The sequence below is a fragment of the Solea senegalensis genome, linkage group LG10, assembly GCF_019176455.1.
Source record: "Solea senegalensis isolate Sse05_10M linkage group LG10, IFAPA_SoseM_1, whole genome shotgun sequence".
Taxonomy (NCBI): domain Eukaryota; kingdom Metazoa; phylum Chordata; class Actinopteri; order Pleuronectiformes; family Soleidae; genus Solea; species Solea senegalensis.
In genome coordinates, this window is record NC_058030.1 from 9,196,078 (window position 1) to 9,217,908 (window position 21,831).

At 39.8% G+C, this 21,831-nt stretch overlaps 2 protein-coding genes, 1 long non-coding RNA gene and 1 other non-coding gene across 4 annotated transcripts in view; 3 read left to right on the forward strand and 1 right to left on the reverse strand.

Moving 5' to 3' along the window:
• Positions 1-16,953, forward strand: part of pik3c2a (phosphatidylinositol-4-phosphate 3-kinase, catalytic subunit type 2 alpha) — a 35,490-nt gene extending 18,537 nt beyond the window's left edge. Inside the window, exons 6-33 of the mRNA XM_044037008.1 lie at positions 591-702; positions 892-971; positions 1,102-1,165; positions 1,833-1,979; positions 2,071-2,104; positions 2,290-2,530; positions 4,420-4,542; positions 4,690-4,857; positions 5,429-5,546; positions 5,977-6,119; positions 7,339-7,530; positions 7,719-7,812; positions 7,957-8,051; positions 8,208-8,388; positions 8,497-8,601; positions 9,156-9,248; positions 9,409-9,538; positions 10,334-10,470; positions 10,984-11,153; positions 11,434-11,590; positions 12,532-12,641; positions 13,178-13,385; positions 13,487-13,611; positions 13,798-13,915; positions 14,015-14,096; positions 14,468-14,574; positions 14,665-14,790; positions 14,991-16,953. Coding sequence (XP_043892943.1) covers positions 591-702; positions 892-971; positions 1,102-1,165; positions 1,833-1,979; positions 2,071-2,104; positions 2,290-2,530; positions 4,420-4,542; positions 4,690-4,857; positions 5,429-5,546; positions 5,977-6,119; positions 7,339-7,530; positions 7,719-7,812; positions 7,957-8,051; positions 8,208-8,388; positions 8,497-8,601; positions 9,156-9,248; positions 9,409-9,538; positions 10,334-10,470; positions 10,984-11,153; positions 11,434-11,590; positions 12,532-12,641; positions 13,178-13,385; positions 13,487-13,611; positions 13,798-13,915; positions 14,015-14,096; positions 14,468-14,574; positions 14,665-14,790; positions 14,991-15,173 — 3,643 coding nt within the window. The 3' untranslated portion in view covers positions 15,174-16,953. The remainder of the gene's footprint in view (positions 1-590; positions 703-891; positions 972-1,101; positions 1,166-1,832; positions 1,980-2,070; positions 2,105-2,289; positions 2,531-4,419; positions 4,543-4,689; positions 4,858-5,428; positions 5,547-5,976; positions 6,120-7,338; positions 7,531-7,718; positions 7,813-7,956; positions 8,052-8,207; positions 8,389-8,496; positions 8,602-9,155; positions 9,249-9,408; positions 9,539-10,333; positions 10,471-10,983; positions 11,154-11,433; positions 11,591-12,531; positions 12,642-13,177; positions 13,386-13,486; positions 13,612-13,797; positions 13,916-14,014; positions 14,097-14,467; positions 14,575-14,664; positions 14,791-14,990) is intronic.
• On the reverse strand, positions 3,884-4,773 carry LOC122776458. The gene is made up of 2 exons (XR_006361217.1): positions 4,658-4,773; positions 3,884-4,099 (listed from the first exon to the last, which is right to left on the reverse strand). It is a non-coding gene; the product is annotated as an uncharacterized LOC122776458 (long non-coding RNA).
• Positions 16,954-18,086: 1,133 nt separating the features above from the next.
• Positions 18,087-21,502, forward strand: rps13 (ribosomal protein S13). The gene is made up of 6 exons (XM_044037011.1): positions 18,087-18,169; positions 18,634-18,682; positions 19,022-19,100; positions 20,372-20,541; positions 20,746-20,846; positions 21,429-21,502. Exons 1-6 carry the CDS (start codon positions 18,147-18,149, stop codon positions 21,460-21,462), a joined length of 456 nt encoding a protein of 151 aa, XP_043892946.1. The 5' UTR covers positions 18,087-18,146; the 3' UTR covers positions 21,463-21,502.
• Positions 20,910-21,039, forward strand: LOC122776553. The gene has a single exon (XR_006361235.1). It is a non-coding gene; the product is annotated as a small nucleolar RNA SNORA19 (small nucleolar RNA).
• Positions 21,503-21,831: the final 329 nt, after the last annotated feature.

Consider the following 21,831-nt stretch of genomic DNA (forward strand, 5'->3'; position numbering starts at 1 on the left):
GCGATTATACTTTAAAAGGATGGATGTTTTTAAAAATCACAGCCTGAAGCTCTGTGCCATCTGCCAAATGCCAAAAGTTGGTAATAATCATTCTTGACCTTTTCCCAAGTGAAAGTCACCTTCTATGCCAGGAACAACTTGTCAAAAATAATGGCAAACTAATTCCTTGTATACACACTTTTGCCCTTTCACAGTAGAAATAATGTGAGCAGTTCATAGATATTGAAACACTCTACATACACATGTTTCATAATGATATCGGCATTATTTCTTGAGAAATTCACAAAAATGTCCCTACCTGGACATGAAGTGAAAAAACAACATTGGTTCAGTAGATGATGTGTAATTCTGCAAATAAACTAGCAGACAGACATAAATTCCTCAGCAGAAGTAACAAGTGAGAAAAATTACAAACAGAAATATTGCCACTGCACAAATGCATAATCCAGTCTATGCTACTGTTGAAAAACAACACAATCCACTTCACTGATGGAGTCATACATCTCCGTCTTACGACCTTCTGCTTACATGCCGTGTAGTATGTGATTTTCTTTTTCATCGCCTTGCCTCCGTGTTGTCCTGTGCCACAGTAAACACAGCCTCGGCAGCCATGAGTATGTCCAGAACTGCAGGAAGTGGGAGAATGAGATCACTTTACAACTACTCTCTCACTCCACCATGAGAAGGGACTTGGCCCGCAGTGTAAGTCACTACATCAAGCCAACATATTAGTGTATATGAATTTAAAAGATTTCTTTTTTTTAAAGCTGAACTTTCACATAATATAAAGTAAAGATCAACTTCTAACTGTTTAACCACTGCTGGAAACTGACAACAGTGCTCTCTTGGCAGCTTATATAAATGGTTGGTAATTTTTCACTGTTTTCTTAGGTGGAAGATGACTGCTCAACTGTAGACTTAGAGAAGCACCTGGGCCAGGTGGAGAGGCCTTTTAAGGAGAATGTCACAAGGTATGAAAGTGCCACGAAGATATGGACTAATGAGCAGTTAATGAGCAGGAACCTCTACAAGTTGTCAATATTCTCTATGATTTTCTTCCTTCTACAGTACTTTTTCATTCATCTCTGTGTCTTCTTGCAGACAAGGCCTGGCTGACTACTTGGAAGGTTACCACAATCAAGTCAACATCTGCCTACAAAATGAGGTACACAAGGTCCCTGTGCAGATTTGGGAAGTTGAGGAAATGATGGAAAATGTTATTTTCCAGGTCTTGATATTGCAAAACAAGACAAGTCTGGAAATGTTTGCCATTGCTCTGTGCACATATTGCACATATTAACCTCAACGTGTAGACAGCCTAGTATATGTACTCTACTCTTCAAATGAACATCATTTTAGAATGTTGTGTATTTCCCTTACCAATACAGTAGATATTCATTTACCCTATAGATCCTATCTCAGATGCTACATCAAAATACAATACATTTTTGGGATAGAACATCAGTTTTAAACTTTACAAAGATTTTTTTCCAAGGACGTTATTTAGAGGTGTTTTCTAGTTTCAGGCAGCGTTGGTTTGTGAAGCTGTGAGAGAATCACATCATGCACAGTCATGAATGTACCTTGAACATTCAGAGGTGTGCTGTTTAGCAATCGTCATGCAAATGTATGCACACTGAGCTGGTTTGGGTTGTTCATGATTGTCCACTCTCCATGAGGCACCCAGCCTGTTGTTCTTGACTTACAATAAAAAATGTGTTTTACTGTTGACACACTGAAATCAAAAGTACACATCAGGACGACAACACAACAAAGGAGCTGGTATGAACATGTGAAGAGTGATGTTTTGATAACGGACCATCTGTTTGCAGAGTACTCAGTATAAGACTGTGGATCGGGTGGTGCAGACTGTGAAGAACCTGTGCTGTGCTCTGGATGAGGTGGAGACACAAGCCATTACAGAGGCGGTCAAGAGGCTGCGGCATTCTGTCAATGTACCTCGAACATGCTCACCCAAGGTGGGCTCTTCACTCGTGCTGTTGGTCATGTATACATTATAAACATTATATAAGGATGTACTTTTAAGACCAACTTGTTTTTGCATTGTAGTTGGGGTCCACATCTTCTGGTCAGTCATCAAATGGTAAGTTCAGCTTGACTGCCTCATACAAAAAGAAAATGAATCCAGTCTTATTGCAGAGTTTCTTTATTTTTTTTCCTTCCTGTCCAAAGAGTAATGTTTTTATTGTGGGTTAGGTTTAGATTTATTGCAGTGTTGCTATACTTCTAATCTTATATTAACACAACTACTACTGCACACCCTGACAGATCACACCAGTCCTGTGGAGGAGAGCATGGCGTTGCTAACGCAGGCGGTCTACAACGTGGCCAAGCTCTACCTGCGCTCCTTCTGTCCCCCCTCCACCTCCTTCAAGTCACATCCGCTGCCCCAGGCTGCAGACAAGGAAGCTGTGGAGGGAAGGAGCAGCAAAGAAGCTTCTGGCACCACAGACCACCTTCAGTTCACCCTTTTCGCTTTGCATGGAATCCCGGCCAACTGGGTCAGCAGGTAAACAGATCAACATTAAATCACTGGTTTGTATTCAATAAAGATACAATGGCTGGAAATAAATTGTCCTATTATATTATTTAATTATAATAGGACATTATTTACTTCACAATCATTGATATACGTATCGTACATTTGTAAATGAATGTGCATTATCTTTGCTGCAGGATCATAAAAACCTTTTTTAATGCATTTTTTCTTACATGGGAAGCCATTTTCTTGTTATTTTTAGTGCCACCCAATTTTTCCTTAGTTTTCCTTATGTAAAAATCATGCTCAATGATGATGACAGAAGGCAGTGAAAGGCGATTAATTCTTTCATTGTATGATAATAATTTTTTAGCAAGCAGCAAGGACCAAGTAGTGAGTTTTTGAGACACTATGATATAATGTCAGTGGACAATCTCACTGCTGTCAAACCAGGTAGTTTTCTTTTCTCACTGGCTTGTATGGTGTCCTCCCTGTGGCTTATTTTTCCATGTCGGTGTCCAGTTTCACCCTGACTATCTCCTTCATGTGTCTGAGATGGAGCTTAGCCAAATTTTCCGTTCTTGGCTCTGTCAGGCACCATGGATCAGGGTTAGTTAATTTCTGACAAACCTGCCTCTACGACACTGGGATATAACATTTATATATGTGGAATGATTTCCATATGTTAATCGCAGGAAAAGAGTTATCGCCAGACCAATGTACTTAGGTGTACATTTTTGGATTTTTAATATTTTATTTGTTGACACAGCCAAGAGCCAGTTTGGTCAAGAGGTTAAAAAATGTTAAAGCAAAATGTGTAGGAAGTGTAACCACGGCTGAGGTGGTGGCAGCTTGAGAACTGCTGCAGTGCCTTCTTTCCACGGTAATTTTCTGGCCAGTGAGGCCTTCATGCTGAGAAGAGCTGCTTAATAACAGGCCTATTTTCTGCAGCACTGTCTCCTCGTAGCTATTTCCAGTACCAAACATTGCTGCAGTGACAGTAATTCCACCCGCACCTCCAAAAATATTTAGCTCCTCACAATTCACGGCCATTGGGGGAGAAGGCGAATATAGTATTCCCCAGGCCGTATAAGTAGCGAGGCGCACATGTTGTGTTGTGGTGTTACTGTGTTGGAACGTAATTGAAGTCTGGGTGTTTTTTCGTTGTTGTGACGTGTGTTTCATCCATCTGGAGCTCCGCTAGATGCCACAGCGATATGCTAGCATATTGAGACAGCATGACTAGTGGTGGAGCTGCCAGCACAGATGGCACTTAGCAAAAGCTCAAGCCGGGCGTAGTGAAAATGTGTAACTGATGAGCCTGTAGTTTCACCCCTTACTCACTCACGACTCTCAAAATGATATATGGATCGAACTAATGTCTGGTTGAAAATTATTTGTTTTTATTACATTACTTGACACACAAATCCCTCTCATTGCTGTATAAAGTATACTTTAAATGTTCTGCTTTTGGGGTGTCATTCATTGCACTACTAATAGCAGCATCCTCGGTCTAGATGACATATTCAGCTCAAAAAGCCCTGTGTCCAGCCTGGGAGGGATGTAGCCTATGACAGGAAACTTTGACCAATCACAGCCCTGTTCAGAAAGAGAAGTCACACCTAGTGCTAGTCATTTTCACACAACAAAACAGAATAGGACAGTAACTGCAATAAAATGTGTGAGTGAGTGGACTGAATCACACCAATTTCCTAATTTCTCATTCTTCTCTAAAGCTGTGCCTGGTTGGGAACCATGCAGATGATTTTTTCTTACTTCCCTTTGAGTTACCCTTGTGCAAGGCACTAATTATCTAAAAACCATCAAGCCTGTCTCTTCTTGCTTTATAGAACTCTATGCAGTAGATTGTGTTGGCAGGAAGGCCATATTAATCTGTGCTATGCATTGTGTTGTTTCAGCTATGAGAAGTACTTCCTAATGTGCTCCCTCACCCACAATGGAAAGAACCTGTTTAAACCGGTCCAATCGAAGAGAGTGGGCACATACAAAAGCTTCTTCTACCACATCAAATGGGATGAACTGTGAGTGGATTGCCTTGCCCTCCTTCCCTCTCCACCCTTGTCTCATTCAGTTGTTTTACCATTTTAAATTTCCCTGACAACAATAACCACAATGTTCTGTTTGTACTGTCCTCACATTCTGCCGATGCTGTCCCTCGTCTCTCCCAGGATCAACTTCCCCATTGCAGTCGCTGTGCTCCCACTTGAGTCCATACTGAGCCTGACTTTGTTCGGGGTGCTGAACCAGAATGTCGGTGGATCCCCAGACTCCAACAAACAGAGGAAAGCTCCAGAGCAGCTCGGCAAAGTTTCCATGCCACTCTTTGACTTCAGAGGGTGAGGAGAGAGTGTAACAGATAGAGGTTGCAGGATTAATATTTAGTGTATTTTACAATTTATGGGGTAGCGTACTTAAAAACAAGTGCAATAATAACAAACGACACATGGACACATAAAGAGCAAATGGTTCCCTCGACATAGGCTGGCCCTTTACTTGTCTGTTATAGGACCCTAAGACTGAAAGAATCACCACACTGTTTGTAGACATCTGTCACGTCTTTTTTCGGTTGTTTTGCATCACTTTGGTTGTTGTAGGTCCCTTTATAATCATTTTTGCATTACTTTATGACCACTTAGTGTCAGTTTTGGTTCTCTGATTGGTCTGTTTTGCTCTTTGATTTTTAAGTTACATGCAGATGTTCTGTGACCAGTTGGCCCATTTCATTAACCCATCCATGAAACTAGGAATGCATAATATGTTCATAGCATGCAGAATAAAGTATTTTCGGTAGCAATAGTAACGCCTTAAAATATCGGAAAGGTTAACATCCTTGCCAAGTATATGGTGAACGCTGTTTGTAAGATGACTTTGGATTTTGTTGTCGTTATTTCTGACTGTGTGTTTCAGGGTGCTTGCCAGGGGCAACAGGCTGCTCTGTCTGTGGATATCTGCCCAAGGAGCTGCTGTTGCCACTGGCTCTACAGCCGGTCGCAAGAGGATGCCCTCAGAGAGAATTATACTGCAGGTCAGTGGTGACACCAGCTGCAACCTGCATAGTGGTATTAGAAAGTACAGGTTTAGTTCTTCATGATGCATTATTAAGTAGTGATTGTCACATATTGTCAGTCGTTTTTTTTATCGATTTTGCAACAGTACAATTAATTAGGCTGTAACTGTATGACAGAGGTGTAGGGGATTAGTTGAATACATTAGTTGAAGCATTCCTATTGTAATATAATGTATTCTAATCACTGACCTAAGATTAGCCACCACAATATTAATAGAACAAAAATAAAAGGTGACAGTGATGATTGAACTTCGAAGAGGAAAACGTTTGCTGAGGTTTTGACTTTTCAAACTCTAAAAACAACAAAGTTGTTTGTCTTTTTTGTTCTCAGGTAAATTATATAATAAATAAATAAAGTGATATACATGAGATCTTCTGTCACCATTAGGTCGACTTCCCCAACTCATCTGTGGATGTTCTGTATGTGGGACCCAAGGAAGCTCCCAGTCCCGACCCCATCCCCCAGGAAGAGCTGGACCCAGACCTCCGACGAAAACTGGAGAAAATCTGTAGCCGAGCTTCCAATTTCGGGTAGGGGGATCTAAAGTAATGGGGAGATTTATAATACAAACATTTGGATCTGAGAGTAAATATAAGTACCTCTAATACTTCAGGCGTGTGCCTTTTCTGCCATTACTGTCACAAGTAAATAAGTAAAAAGATAGGTGTGAAATACACCATCACTGAATTTGTAAAGGAGTGGCATTGTTGAGATAAATATACAGGAAAAAACATGCACACAAACAGTTTTTTAGTTATATTTATCCCCTTCAGCAAACAGCTGTTTCTTTCAGACCACCCAGAATCCATGGACTGACAAAATTTGAATATTGAGATTTAAAGAAATGCCACTAACTTTGCCAGACACAGTTCCCCATAAAGGTTTGCATGTTGCCTGCTCCAGTGTGTCAGTTCTCTTCCAGCTGCTCCAGGCCCAGCTCTTTAACACCTGGTTCCAGCGAAATATGCCACTCTTCCAAAATCAATGAGGCTCAACCAGCACTGAAGCACAGAGCTCTCTCACTGTGTTTCCACTGCCTGCTTTCTGAACTTCCCCATTCATGTGTCCAGCCTCTACCCTCTAGTCTATGCCCACAAAAGTTGCTGCACCAATTTAATGTGTGTGAAAGTGCATAATTTCCTTAAAATTACATTTTCATTTTCATCACTACAGGTAGCTCAGAGTCAGGCACATATCAACAACTGTCATCGATTGCAGAAAAGCAAACTTCAGTGGAAAGAAGTTGTCCTAAGTGCAGGGCCTTGCAGTATAGCAGATCAGGATACTGGCCACATTTTTGACTTGTTCTTAGTGCCAAAGAAATGTTTCTTGTGTGATTTGTTGAATGACCAACTATACACAGTGAACACTTTATACAACCAGTTTCACATGTAGAACTGTCTTGAATAACAAACTTGTGCTGAATGATGTTCTGAAAGAATTTGCACAGGTGAATCATATTGTTGTGAGACACATTTTTTTATATAACATTTGTATGACTCAATTAAAGTGCTCTTTTCTCTTGCCTGTTTTAAACATTACTGTAGATGCTGCCAAGTGAAGTCCACATTCTTAGTCACTTAATACTTTTTTATGTTTATACTTTTGAACCTGTGAGAAAGACAAAATATAACTTGAACTATGATTTGATGTGAAGATGCATACCACAAGGTTTTTGAATAAAACTGTATTTTCATGTTGACATTCCACCCACATTTCCTCTTGGTCTGTTTTGGGCTCTGTCTTCAGGCTGAAGCGGGCAGATCACCAGATCCTATGGGACCACTGGCTTCACTGTAAGAGGGACCACCCCAGCAGCCTGCCCAAGGTGCTGGCCAGTGCACCTAGCTGGGACTGGGCCAGCATGGCTCACATCCACTCCCTGCTGCACCACTGGCCTCCTCTACCCCCAGTCACTGCATTGGAGCTCCTCGACTCAAAGTATGAAATATTCTCAATGCTTCCACCCACATTTTGTCAGTTTCAGTTGATTTCTTACTTTTGCCAATTAATCTATCATCAATATCTAGTATATGTGGTTAAACTTTCCTTCACTTTAAAGTGAATCTTAAGTCAAGTTTGCAATTGTGTTTTTTTGTTCCACATCATGTATGAAATTGTGTGTGTAGGTTTGCAGATACAGAGGTGAGGAGAGTGGCTGTAAATTGGATTGAGAAGAGCAGTGATGATGAACTCGCCGACTATCTGCCACAGCTTGTACAGGTACATCAATACTTTGCAAAATACTCTCAATACTAATTTCCATTCACCCAGACACTCACTCATTCACATATGATTTAACTTGACTATTTCATGGGTTCAATCCCTTTCTTTCACAATTGTCCCTCCTGTCTTTTGTCATTCCAGGCCTTAAAGTTTGAGTGTCATCTGAAGAATGCCCTTGTCATTTTCCTGCTGTCCAGAGCACAAGGCAACATCAACATCGCCCACTACCTCTACTGGTCAGATGAAGTTTTGTAACTAAAAAAAAAAATAGATGTTTTCAAATTCAGATTTAAAAAAATGCAGAAATATCACTGTAAATATGGAATCCATCTTCTTTCACCTCCCTCAGAATCTTTGTGTCTTGATAGCTATGATGTATGTAATGGCTGCAGGCTGCTAAAGGATGCTGTGCAGGATCCTGCCTGGGGCTGGCGTTATGAACGTGTACTGGGTGCCCTGCTGTGTCTGTGTGGAGTCAAGCTCAGGGCTGAGCTGGAGAAACAGACTCAACTGGTGACCCTGCTGGGAGCGGTGGCGGAAAGGGTCAGGCAAGCCGGGGGGTCAACGCGACAGGTTAGTGCGTGTGTGCATATGCAATCTGACAATAATACATTGTGATATGCTATATTGTGCTTATGGATAATAATATCTGTGCATGTTAATTTCTGTGTGTGTTGTCAGGTGGCGCTACAGGATGGCCTTGAAAACGTTCAGAACTTTTTCCAGAGAAACAACTGCCGACTGCCTCTCGGCCCCAGTCTGGTAGCCAAAGAACTTAATTTTAAGGTAACATACATGCACAGAAAAAAATTAACAATACATAGGCTTTAAATAAGGAGAAAATCATGTTCATGTGCAAGTAATGTGCATATATATAATATTTCCAGTTTATTTTTATTTGGGTTAATAATCTTTTCATATAACATGATCCATAAAGAATACCGGTAACTTTGTTGAAATCATAAGTTGCTATGAATATACAGTACAGTGCAAAAGACTTAGGGCACCAGCAGCTTTGCTTTTTTTTATGTGTTTGCTGTCGGAAATGAATTTGCTTGTAACCACACTTTCCTGCCACTGCATAACTCAGCGCTCATAGAATCAGTTATTGTTAAATTGAAAAATACATGTAGACCCCAGTCACACTGAATATTAGCAGACCTCTTCTATGATCCAGAAACTGTATCTTAGTTCTCTTACATCTGAGTTTTATTCTGCTCAAGTCAGTGCACAGTAACATTTTTTTTTTAACAGCAAAGACCGTCATGTTTACATCCTGTTGTCACATCTTACCTCATTCAGAAGTTGATCTCATATTGTTTGTTTTTATGTGCACATAGGCCTGCTCATTCTTCAACTCCAACGCAGTTCCCCTCAAGTTGGCCCTGGTCAATGCCGATCCACTGGGAGAAGAGATCAATGTAATGTTCAAGGTAATGTGTATATACACACACACACACACACACACACACACACACACACACACAGACTTTCATAGTTAATGGGTGGTAATGTCCATACATCTCTGAACGTTGCGTCCCCTGGTGGCTGAAGTGAAATCAAGGCAGTAGTGTTTTTTCTCACTCTGCTTAGGTCGGAGAAGACCTGCGCCAGGACATGTTGGCTCTTCAGATGATCCGCATCATGGACCGCATCTGGCTGCAGGAGGGGCTGGACCTACGCATCGTCAACTTCAAGTGCATCTCCACTGGAAAAGACAAAGGTGATAATGTTAATTTAAAATGACATAAGTAGAAATTATGAATACAATCCTGACGTGGAACTAAACTATTATTACAATTAGCCACACATAAAACCTGAATTTTTTTCAACACCTAATTGATAATGATTATTCTGCAGACGTCTGTCTAATGGCTATTTAATTCTACTAAAATATCTGACTATATAATATTTTATCATTGTCTTTGACTCTCCATTTAAAAAACAATGCACAGATCTGGCTGTTGTGTGTGGAGCCACATGTAAAGAATTGCTTTTTGGGTTTAAAGGGGATCTTTATCCTCCAACCTCATGATATGATAAGTATCACGTTACAGAGGCCATGATACAATGCATATTGCGAGTTACTTTGAAAAATGCCCCATATCCTACATCGAATCAACAACAGCTGCTTCATAAACCTTTAATAGCAAGGGCTGTAGACGTTTTGAGATAAGCATTGCATCATGTCAACTGATCTCTGCTGCCACCCACTGGTTTTATGTTACACTGCACTTAAGGCGACAAAGGTTAACGTAATCCTAGGTTTGTCTGGGATTATGTGCTTCTGTTGTTCCTCATCCATCCCACATTTAAAATCATCCATTTAATTGGCCCTCCAAAAATAAATCCACAAAATAAATCACACAAAAATTACATTACATTCTTCCCTGCCTTTAAATGAAATGCCCCCATTTCATACTTGAAAAAACTACTACATACTAGAAAAAAGAAATCATTTTCTTTTATCACAGGCCTACTCATTTGTTGTTTATTTGCATTGACGTGTATTGTTCAGGTATGGTTGAGCTGGTGCCGTCCTCTGACACCTTGAGAAAGATCCAGGTGGAATACGGCGTCACCGGATCCTTCAAAGACAAACCTTTGGCAGAGTGGCTTCGAAAATACAACCCTGCTGAGGACGAGTATGAGAAGGTACACACATGAAGGATATGTCTGAGGAGCTGAGGAGCTTCCACTGCAAATCCACAGCAGCTGTTGATGAAAGTTGATGAAACTAACTGTCATTTAATTGCTTGTGACATCATAATGAAAACACACAGTCTATGCACTCTTGATGTTTATGGTCATTGTATAACTGCTTGACCTTTGATGCCTACAAAGGTTGAACTTTGCTTCAAATACCTAACCTTGAAAATGTAGGAACAATAGCAGAAAATGAACCTGTCATCATATGGAACTGTGTTGTATTTGAAGCTGTGGTTTCATTGTACAACTATATGACTTCCTCAAAAATCTGCAAGATCATATTATATATTGGGTTTCTTAACCTCTAGAAATACCAGGGAAATACTTCCTGTCTCTTCTGTTGGACACTTTACTTCCTTTTCAAGCGTAAAAGCTTTTGTCTTCCCAATATTACATGTATTTATGATTATCCTACAAAATGAACTCTGTGCTTCACTCTTTCTCCTCCTCCTTGTTAAGGCGTCGGAGAACTTTATCTACTCATGTGCGGGATGCTGCGTTGCAACCTACATACTGGGCATCTGTGATCGCCACAATGACAACATCATGCTGCGCTCCACCGGTCACATGTTCCACATTGACTTTGGCAAGTTTCTCGGCCACGCCCAGATGTTTGGCAGCTTCAAAAGGTGACAGTCGGGCGTGCTCTTTGACATGTGGCTGTGTGTTTGCATGTGACTGATGCACCAGGAGGTTTATAGTTATTTCCAAGCACTTAATAGAGGAGTACAGGTGTGTCCTAAAGAAATGCATTAAATTGTGTTAACATCGCACATTACAGCGATAACAAAATGTATAGCAATAGCTTGCTGACTGATTACTCCCAGGTGTTTAAACCAAAGATATATTATCTATACACACCCTATATTCAAACTTGAAGTCTCTTCTCCTCTTGGTGTTTCCTATCAGGGACCGGGCTCCATTTGTCCTGACATCAGACATGGCATACGTCATCAATGGAGGCGAGCGCCCCACCAGCCGTTTCCAGCTGTTTGTAGACTTGTGTTGTCAGGCCTACAACCTCATCCGCAAGCACTCCGGGCTTTTCCTCAACCTTTTGTCACTGGTGAGACAGAACACACACACACACACACACGCAGTGTACACACACAGTTTGCATACATTATGCATTGATTACGTTAACACCAACATACAGTGGAATGGTGTATGGGGTATTTGCATTAAGGGTGCCAAGTTTTATACCTCAGCTGTAGAGTAGTTCTAGATTCTATTTGTTCTGCAGACTTAATAACTACCTTAGCTTTCATGTTTTAAGATTTTTGTGCCTCTCTGCAGTTTTGGCTGCTTTTTCATCCTCCCAGTTAAGCTGTACCTGCAAGAGCCAGAAGAGCAGCACTCTTGCTGTCCTGTCTTGATAATAAATCAGTGCATCTCTGTTGTCCTGTAAATGAATAGTTTGCTGCATACGGGACTATGTTGTGTTATTTTTAAAAGACAATTCTTATATATGTCGTATTTCTTAAGAGAAGAATTTATTTCTACCACCTTTCACACACAAAGGGGAATTCTCAGAGCTTTTCATGAGGCATAAGGCTTTTATTTATGAGACGAGAAGATGAATATGTTGGTGTGTAACTCATTCATGCTTTGTCTTTTTAAACTTTTCATATACTGTCTAAAAGCTACAAAATGCACTATGGTACTTTGGTGTTATCAGTGGTTTTATTTACTGTACTTTGCTTGGTAATACTACTTATATACAGTATATATGTATATATACATACATATATATACACACATAAAAAATCGTAAAGATTTAGTCTTATCTAGTTCTATAAATGTCTGTCTGCCTGTTAATCTCATAAATGTCCACTGACTTGACAGGCATCAAACTTGGCACCACTGTGTGTGCAGTGCCAACTTTGGTGGTGTTTGGATAGGAAATTAAAGTATAGATGTTGGTAGAAATGTGACAAATATATCATTAAAGGAGTTTGTTTACTTCCCCCATGAAAACCAGGCATCTTTGTGTTCTTTGTGTCATAGATGACCTCATCAGGCCTTCCAGAACTGACCGGCTCCCAGGATCTCAAGTATGTTTTTGATGCTCTGCAGCCTCACAACACTGATGCTGAGGCGACCATCTTCTTCACCAGGTAAACACACCACAACTGTCACCCCTCCCAAATTTTGGAACAGTGTTTGTTCTTTGTTTTAAAGACTTCACAAAATGTGTTTCTATAAGTATGTGTGTATAGTGTATAATGCATTTGTACTGTATATGCATCTTCAGTAGTTAGCTGTAGGCAACTGGACTTGACTATGACCTGGCTGACTGTACAAATAAAATTATTAGTAGCAGCAGCAGCTAATCTGGTGTCCTGGTAAAATCTTACAAACTTAAAACTGAGAACAGAACAAGAGTGAAATCAAGCCATCTTTTTATGTTTTACTTGATTTGGCTCCTTTTGTTTTCAGTATATCCTATTTTTGATAAGTGTGAGTTTCTCTGCTACAAAAAAAAACCCAAAATCCCCCAGATGGCAGTATTAGCATAGGGAGAACAAGATTACACTAGATGCTGTCTCGCATTACAGCAATGAAACCTCTCTACACACTAGCTGCAATATCAGATATACTGTGTTTTTGTGATTTTCTCCTTATTCCCCCTCTCTTAACTTCATCTCTCCAGGTTAATCGAGTCCAGTTTGGGAAGTGTAGCCACCAAGTTCAACTTCTTTATCCATAACCTTGCCCAGCTACGATTCTCTGGCCTGCCGACCAATGATGAGCCTATACTGTCTTTCTCCCCCAAAACCTACACCCTGAAACAGGAGGGCCGCATCGTCCATGCGACCATCTTTTCCTTCCAGAAGAGATACAACCCCGATAAGCATTATGTGAGTCCTGCAGTGGTGTATTTGTCTTAAAACAAATGACATCAATCGTGTAAAACGGGACAGTATCAACACCTGTCTCACTCTGTGTCCCCTCTTTGCAGACATATGTAGTGAGGATCCTAAGAGATGGTCAGAATGAGCCCCAGTTTGTCTTCCGCACTTTTGATGAGTTCCAGGAGCTCCATAACAAACTGACCATACTTTTTCCTCTTTGGAAGCTGCCAAGGTAGGAACTCATGTTGGCTGTGACCTTCAGCCTCTTATTACGTCTCATCAAGAGTCATCAAGAGTATACTGTATGGACTCATACCCAACATATCTCCAGTAAACTTTTGATATATATATGCAAATGTTCTCTTGGGAGCAGCTCCTGTGATACTGAATATACCATGACTATCTTTTTTGTTTCTAGTTTCCCTAACAAAATGGTGCTTGGCCGCACCCACATTAAAGAAGTGGCAGCCAAGAGGAAGCTGGAGCTCAACAACTATGTCCACAACCTGATGAGGAGCTCCACAGAAGTCACTCAGGCATGCACACACAATCAAATCAGTAGTGTTCAATGGGATTTTGTCATTCATTTGTACACGGCAGTGAATAAACCCATGCTCCTCTGTGTCATCCTTTAGTGCGATCTGATCTACACTTTCTTTCATCCGATTGCACGGGATGACAAGACGGAAGGTTTAGATGCCACACCCAAAGCACCAGGCAAGTATTTGATTAGTATTAGTCACATTTGTCACACTGTGTGTAGATTTACTTTCTCGTTCTCTCTTGTTCTCTCTTCTGTTTCAAAGGAGTTAAAATTGGTTCTCAAACAAAATAGTCATAATTTAGTCAATAATGTCAATTAATAATTTTTGTCACTTGCTAACCAGCAAAGACAAGTAAAGCAAAGTAGTTGCGTCCACTGTTTTTTTTTATAAAAAAATACTTATTTTAGAACAGAACAGTAGCAGAATCGTGTTGGCAATTTGAATGCACTGTGGCCTTCATTTTAGACTCTACCAGTGTTGGAAATGTATGTGTTTTGTAATTTTAACTTCATGTTTGTGATGTTTGATGCGTGTCTGTTGCAGAGCCTCCACTGAGTCCCACTTCTGGACGAGTGGAGGGAGAAGTGAAGCTCTCAATCTCCTACAGGAACAGCACTCTCTTCATCATGGTCATGCACATCAGGGATCTGGTAAACACAGTGATCATTTAGATGCAGTTTAATACTGTTCCATTCTTGTTTGTCTCTTGTCGCTCTATTTAACGTCTTGTTGATTTTCAGGTTTCTGAAGATGGAACAGATCCCAACCCGTATGTTAAAACCTACCTGCTTCCTGATCCACACAAGACTTCCAAACGCAAGACAAAGATCTCCAGGAAAACCCGAAACCCAACTTTCAATGAGATGGTTAGGAAATCAAAAATATTGTTGCCATCATTAACATTATATATTTATTGCTCCTGACCTCTAGAAGGCAGGGGTTTGGGTTTAAGAAATGTAAAATGAGTTGATTCGTTTTTCAAAGTTAATAAGAACGTGCAGTTAACTGGGTCATTCAACAGCAAGATGCAGCTGACCCAAATAAGAACTTTTCTCTTCCTCCACAGCTGGTGTACAGTGGCTACAGTAAAGAAACTCTGGGCCTGCGGGAGCTTCAACTGAGCGTGCTCAGTGCCGAGTCACTGCGTGAGAACTACTTTCTGGGCGGGATCACGCTCAGACTCAAAGACTTTGACCTCAGCAAGGAGACAGTCAAGTGGTACAAACTTACAGCAGTTCCATACTTTTAGCGCCCACTTGTCCCTGCCTGAAGCCGAACAACGACTCTCCAGACAAAAGCTGCATTCACATCATATGGGAAAGGCAGCTGATGCCTGTCTTGAAAATATTGGTCACCTCAGCTTTCGGTTATATAAATACTAATAATAAAGAATTTGGCATCTGAAGATGAATGGTGATATATGACATCATTAAAGTATGTAATTAGTGCTGTTCTAATCATAATTATCATGGCAGGATCGAAATTTTGCTAAAACACATTTATCCTAATAAATTAAAACCTCCTGTCATCCCGTTGCCTTTGAGTTTAATCCCATATGACATGAATGCAGAATAAAAACTGAGACGCAACAACAGAGGAACGACCGAAACAGGCCTCTTCACTCAGAGCCTGTTCTCAATTCTACACTAGTTTCTCTCCCATTGTCACTAATCAAGATTGTTTCTGTGACAAACGGCCTCCACTTATTGTGTTTCTCTTTTTTTCCTAAACTATAACAAAGAACTGTAATGATTTGTACATTTTGATATTAGAGGACCAAAACGGCTTACTTGCAGAAGAGTATATATAGATTTACCCAGTTATTTTTAAAGGAATAGACCAGAAAGGGCTCATTTTTACACTTTACATGTTTATTTTCTCCATGGACAAATAAGGAGGCATCAGGGTTTCCTGCTCTGCATCAGACACTTCTGAGTAGAGTAGTCCAAAAACACCACATTACAAAAAAAAATCAACAGTGACCTTATTATTATTCCCCTGAGAATGTGCCAAAATTAATGAGGACGGCAAATCAAATCACTCTCACCAATAGGGTGCCTTTGTTTGTGCTCACAATGTCTTTTTAATGCTCCACTTGGCCTTATTGCTATGTATATTTTATTAACAATGTGATTTGTCCTTATTAAAATATATATATATTCTGTAAAGCTACATCAGTAGATCTTTCAGAGCAGGTCTGCTGTGGGACTGGCATCTTAAGGTGTATTTTTTAACAGTGGACTGCCACTAAATGCACACTACCAGGTCTTTCTGTCGTGGTATTACTTGACAATTTTCACACAGCACACCTTAAAGGGGAACTTGTATCATAAGCTTGGAACACACTCTTGTCTTTGCTTTGGATGAAGAGAAGATGTTTGCCCTTTCACATGGATCATACGTCAGTCCAGCGTTTCTTTCAGGTGGTTCAAAACCACAATGCAGACTTGCAGAAAGCAGTTTTGGAAATGTAGTGTGTGGAGATGAGGCTTTTTCCCACATCGGCAACAATACCACACTCGCACCCGGACCCTAATCATGGTGTAATCATGCCATGCGGGCCAACATGGGTAATTATATTAATAAACTGCAAGGGAAGTACACATCTAGTCCATTTTATAATCTTGAGATAATGCACGCTGACCATAGATAAGTGGTAAAAGGGCAACTCGAACTTAAAACATCTTTCTAAAGGGAACAAGATCGTGAGCAAAAAAAACTGGCTGCTTTCTTCTCCACTCACTTCTAACTATAAATCTAAAGTTGTTAATGTTTAATAAAGCAATTTTGATGAATTTATCTGAAAAGTTTTTAAGAGATCTACAAGACAAAATATGATTTAAGAGTAACACTCACACTATAAATATTAGTGACTTGATCCATTCTTTTAGTGACTGTACAAAGACGGCAAGAAGAGTTTGTATTAACATGGCCAGTTATTTATTCTTAATTGGTGACCTGTAATCTGAATGGATCAGTGTGTACTGTAATTCCTCTTTCCTAAAGCAATTAAATGTTTTTGGAACTAATATGATGTGATTCGTTGCCTCTGTTGTTTGTTTGGATTTGAACCAGATTCTGGCATATAACGGTAAAACCATTCATCACAATTACTGCTCTGTTTTTGATGTTAGTTTGCTACAGTGTTGTGTCTGAACACAACTTAAAAAAATATATTCAGATTCAGAATTGCATGTTTAAGACATACTTGTCTATTTCAGGAAAAAGATTCCTATTTTAAAGTGACAAAATGCCATGGCCAATTGGGGGGTCTTGTAGGTATTGCAGGTAGACCTTAGATTTGGCTGTAAAAAAAAGAGAGATCCAATTTACGAAATTCATTAAAATATACACTTGCCAGCTACTTTATTAGGTACACCTGTCCATCTGCTTTTTAATCGGGCAGTCACACATCTTGTACAGGTAGACATTGTCAAGACAACCTGCTGAAGTTCAAACTGAGCAGACAGACAGGAGGAAATGTGAATTAAGAGACTTTGAATAGGAGTTTTGATGCCAGAGGTGGTGCAGACTCTGGCCTAGATTAAAGAAAGGCAACAGTAACTGAGACAATTACTTGTTACAATCAGTATTATCGTCCTAAATACACAACAACATATTAAACTACGAAGCAGAAAGGGCTTACAGCAGCAGAAGACCCCTCCTGTCAATTCATTATTGTATATAAATGATGTATACTTAGGAAAGTGGCCAGTGAGTGTATATTCTTTGCTCTGCAAGGGGGGAAAAAATAGATTAAAATATGTATCATATTGTAATTCAACATGTAATTATATATGTTGTGGCTTCTCGGTTATGGCCAGTGATCAACATTGAGATCTTGACAGAGAATATGGTTATTCATGATAATTCGTCTGTAAAATTGTCAAATTGTTAGAATTCTAATGTTATCCGTTTACTTCTGTGTTCAAATCTGGGCGTAAACCTAGTTTTGTTGAAATGTAAACGCTGTTCTTTCCTAAACTTCAGTTTGTGGCCAGCGTGTGTTTTGTGCCACTTCATGACAAAATGTATCAATAACATTAATTATTCACTTATATATTTCCTTTTTTATGCTTTAAATAAACATTTGAAAAATTTAACAACAATATTTCTTGAATGCGTCGATGAGGCTTTTTCAGACGTAACTACGTAATTTCCGGCGCAGGCGCAAAATACCATTTTCTGTCGCGTGTGCGGCCTCTCTTCCTCTACCGCCATCATGGGTCGCATGCACGCTCCCGGGTGAGCTCAATTTTTATCATTTTAAGCGAATATTTAGCTATGTGAGGTCGGTTTTTATGATGGGATGTAGCTTTTAAACCCCTAATCAACCACACGGCACCGAACTGAACACTCCAGCTCGTCTTAGAAGCGAGAAAAATACTTAAATACTCGCACCCTCACAATCGACATCTACCTCCGGCTGGCTAGCTAGTTAGCTAGCATTAGCCAGCGATACTCGCGGCTTACCTTGATGTAACATTTTGACTTCAAATTACAATTTGGCAGTGACAAATTACATGTCCATAGTCCTGATGTGAAACGTACCTGTGATTTTATGAAAAAAATGTTCCCTCTGAATCGCTAGCACTTTGTGTCAATATGTTCTTGTACGAAACTAACATTGGCTGGGCCTTGTTAATTAATATTGTCATAACCCAGACTTTTCTTCTTGCTCCGTGTAACTTGAAGTTTTCTTTCCACAGAAAGGGCTTGTCCCAGTCAGCTCTGCCTTACAGGCGCAGTGTCCCCACTGTAAGTATATATACACATGAGTCAATGAGTTTTGCTGCTCTATCGAAAAATGCTACCTTACGGTTTTGGATACACGTAGATAAATGTATACGAATATGGGCAGCATGTTTTGATCAAATAGCATAAGTCGATAGGCCGATAGCCCCTATCAAATAATGCTCTCAGTACAAAATTACCTTGTATGTAGAATATGGGAAGCGTGTTTTTATACTCAATTATAATCTATTACAACTATCATGCGCAGAACCACGAAGTAGCACACATGGATGGGTAGCATGTTTTGTCAGAACACCTGTTTGAATATCTCAGAATCATTGATGGTAATTTTATCATCTGCAGTGGCTGAAGCTTACATCCGACGATGTCAAAGAGCAGATCTTCAAACTGGCCAAAAAAGGCCTGACCCCCTCTCAGATTGGTAAGCATTTCAATGAGCAGCACAAAGTCTTTATTATATTGCTTTCGTATGAGTTGATGAGAATAGATTTAATAGTGCTGCACGATTTTGGGAAAACATGCAATTTGTGATGTTTAATATTTCTATTATATTTTTACATTACATGTCATGTCATATTTGCTTTAATTACATTTAAGCTCACGATTTTAATGTCACTTTATCCTTTACTTCACTGCTAACACATCAGTAGATCCAGACAGCAAGTAGACTCAGCAGGCACCCTTCACACATTTCTTGCTACTCTTATGAGAAAATATCCTTTCCTTGTAGGTAGTGATCAAAATTAAAAAAAAAACAATTTTAATCTTAAACGTAAAGACTTTTTCTTTACTGAAAATGCTTATGTATGGGTGAATTTTAAACTTGAGAAACAGGGTGCTGACCCCACTCAATTTCAAATGCTTAGTCAAAAGTTGATTATTATTTTTACTTTTTGTCATGACCCAATAGTTATACTTGTTACTAACAAAACAGTCTAAAACAGCTTTTGGTAAATCTATGAATGTTTGAAGTAGTGACCATTAAACTGACAGCTTAACAGATCTGGTCATTAGTCCTCTTGAACTATAGCCCCTTTACACCTGGCATTAGAATGTGTTTCTGTGATCGGATAGCAAGTGGATAGCACTTCACAACATGCACGTATGTCTCTCTGTTGTCCAATCAAGGTCGCCCTCCCCCTTATGTCACCTTCCCCTCTTCTGCGAAGATTTCCAGCAGTGCACTACAGCTTTACGTTCTGTGCGCTGTCATTAATAACGTGAACCGCCTGTGAAATCACGCGATTGTATGTGGTCTTCAACAAGCCTAAAACAGACACTTTCACATTGGCTGTGCTCGGAGCCACTGACATAGTTGAGGGTGGAGCGGAGATGCACTGGAAATGCATCAGAGAATCATTGCATTTACACTCCTGTTCAATGCGGTCACAACGTATTTCCAACCACCCCAAGTGGTTTTGCAGATCAGATAACAATCCGTCCTTGGGTGATTTTACAGGTCAGGCACTATACGATTGCAATCATATCACAGAAAAACCCATTTTAATGTCCGGTGTAAAGGAGGCCGTTGTGGTTTTACAAAGGTGTATTTCTTACTTGGGCAACTGTATTGTAAGTAGGATACATCATTTATTTGAAATTTAAATCAGTAGCAATCCAAACTGTAATCTTTGAAATGGTCTTCATGTATTGCACTATCCATGTTACAAACTAATTTGTTGCAATATACAGGTGTGATTCTGAGGGACTCCCATGGTGTGGCCCAGGTACGTTTTGTCACTGGCAACAAAATCCTGAGGATCCTGAAGTCCAAGGGTCTCGCCCCTGACCTGCCAGAGGATCTCTACCATCTTATCAAGAAGGCTGTGGCAGTCAGGAAGCATCTGGAGAGAAACAGAAAGGTATAACAAGACTAGACCCTGTGCAATTGTGTTTTTATTTGGCCTTAGGTAGCAGCAAAGTATCATTGTACTGTATTGTGCAAATGTCACCAGTCAGGTGGCAGTAGACATGTTTATGCTTCCTTGCACTTTTAAATTTGACTTTTAATCTTGCATGTTAATTCTATGTCACTTAGTTTTAACATCTTATATCCTCACTTTCAGGACAAGGATGCCAAGTTCCGCCTGATTCTCATTGAGAGCAGGATCCACAGGCTGGCCCGTTACTACAAGACCAAGAGAGTACTGGCCCCCAACTGGAAGTAGTACGTATAGGTTCTACATAATGGCATATAACATATCTATTCTAGTGAAATGCATCGTGAAAAAGGCACAAATCATTGTCACGTTCTTCACTTCATTTAGAGCAGTGATATTTCTGTTGTGCAAGAAAAATGCTGGAGGTAAATTAGCAGAGTGGCTACTTGTGCCTCATCTGCCAGTCCCCTTCACACAGTGAAATTACACCTTAACTGTCACTACTTCTACTATGTATGTTATACTGCTATTGACATGTCAATTGTTGGCATCATTTTCCAGATATGGATTCCTATGTGGATCCTTAAATGGACACAAAACAGATTTTACTTTTATCAGCAATACTTCCTGTTCCAACTAAACTTTATAAAGTTAATGTAGCTGTCTGCACCACCTTTGGAGGCTGACTATAAACTGCTATAACCGACGTATCGTAGTAGTTGTAAAACTTGACGTGTTGGCGAATGCCTTAAAAGCTTTTATCTGCGAATGACCACATGATGCCTTTCCCAATGAACCCTGCATGTGTTAATGCTTATGGTTATTTGAGTAGTGCTCCCCCTAATGGTCTGTTTTCTTTCTGTTTACAGTGAGTCCTCTACAGCTTCTGCTCTGGTGGCATAAAGATTCACTTTTTGGAGTAATAAAACAATTAAATTGAAAATTGTGCTTTTTCTTTTTTTTAAATATCAATGATTATTCAGAGCCTTTGTGTGCAACTGTTCTGGTGTAGAGACAAAGCACTATTTGGGCTTTCAGTGATTTAGCATGTGTACACATACTGAAATTCTATTTTTGATTGAAATAGATTTATATTATATTACGTAACCAAATCAGTGAAGTTAATTTGAATTTAATATTAATACAGTGCAGTGCTGTACTTAAACTCATTTTTAAAACTATACTTGAATTTGTCCTGCTCCATGATTATAAAAAGGACACCTTTTCATGCTCAATTGATAATAAGCCAATAAATGAGGTGTACAGTGGAAT

Coding starts and splice junctions, on each gene's coding strand:
- rps13 (XM_044037011.1), top strand. CDS start 18,147: ATGGGTCGCATGCACGCTCCCGG. Junction 18,170..18,633: donor GGTCGCATGCACGCTCCCGG/GTGAGCTCAATT, acceptor TTCTTTCCACAG/AAAGGGCTTGTCCCAGTCAG. Junction 20,847..21,428: donor CTGGCCCCCAACTGGAAGTA/GTACGTATAGGT, acceptor TTCTGTTTACAG/TGAGTCCTCTACAGCTTCTG.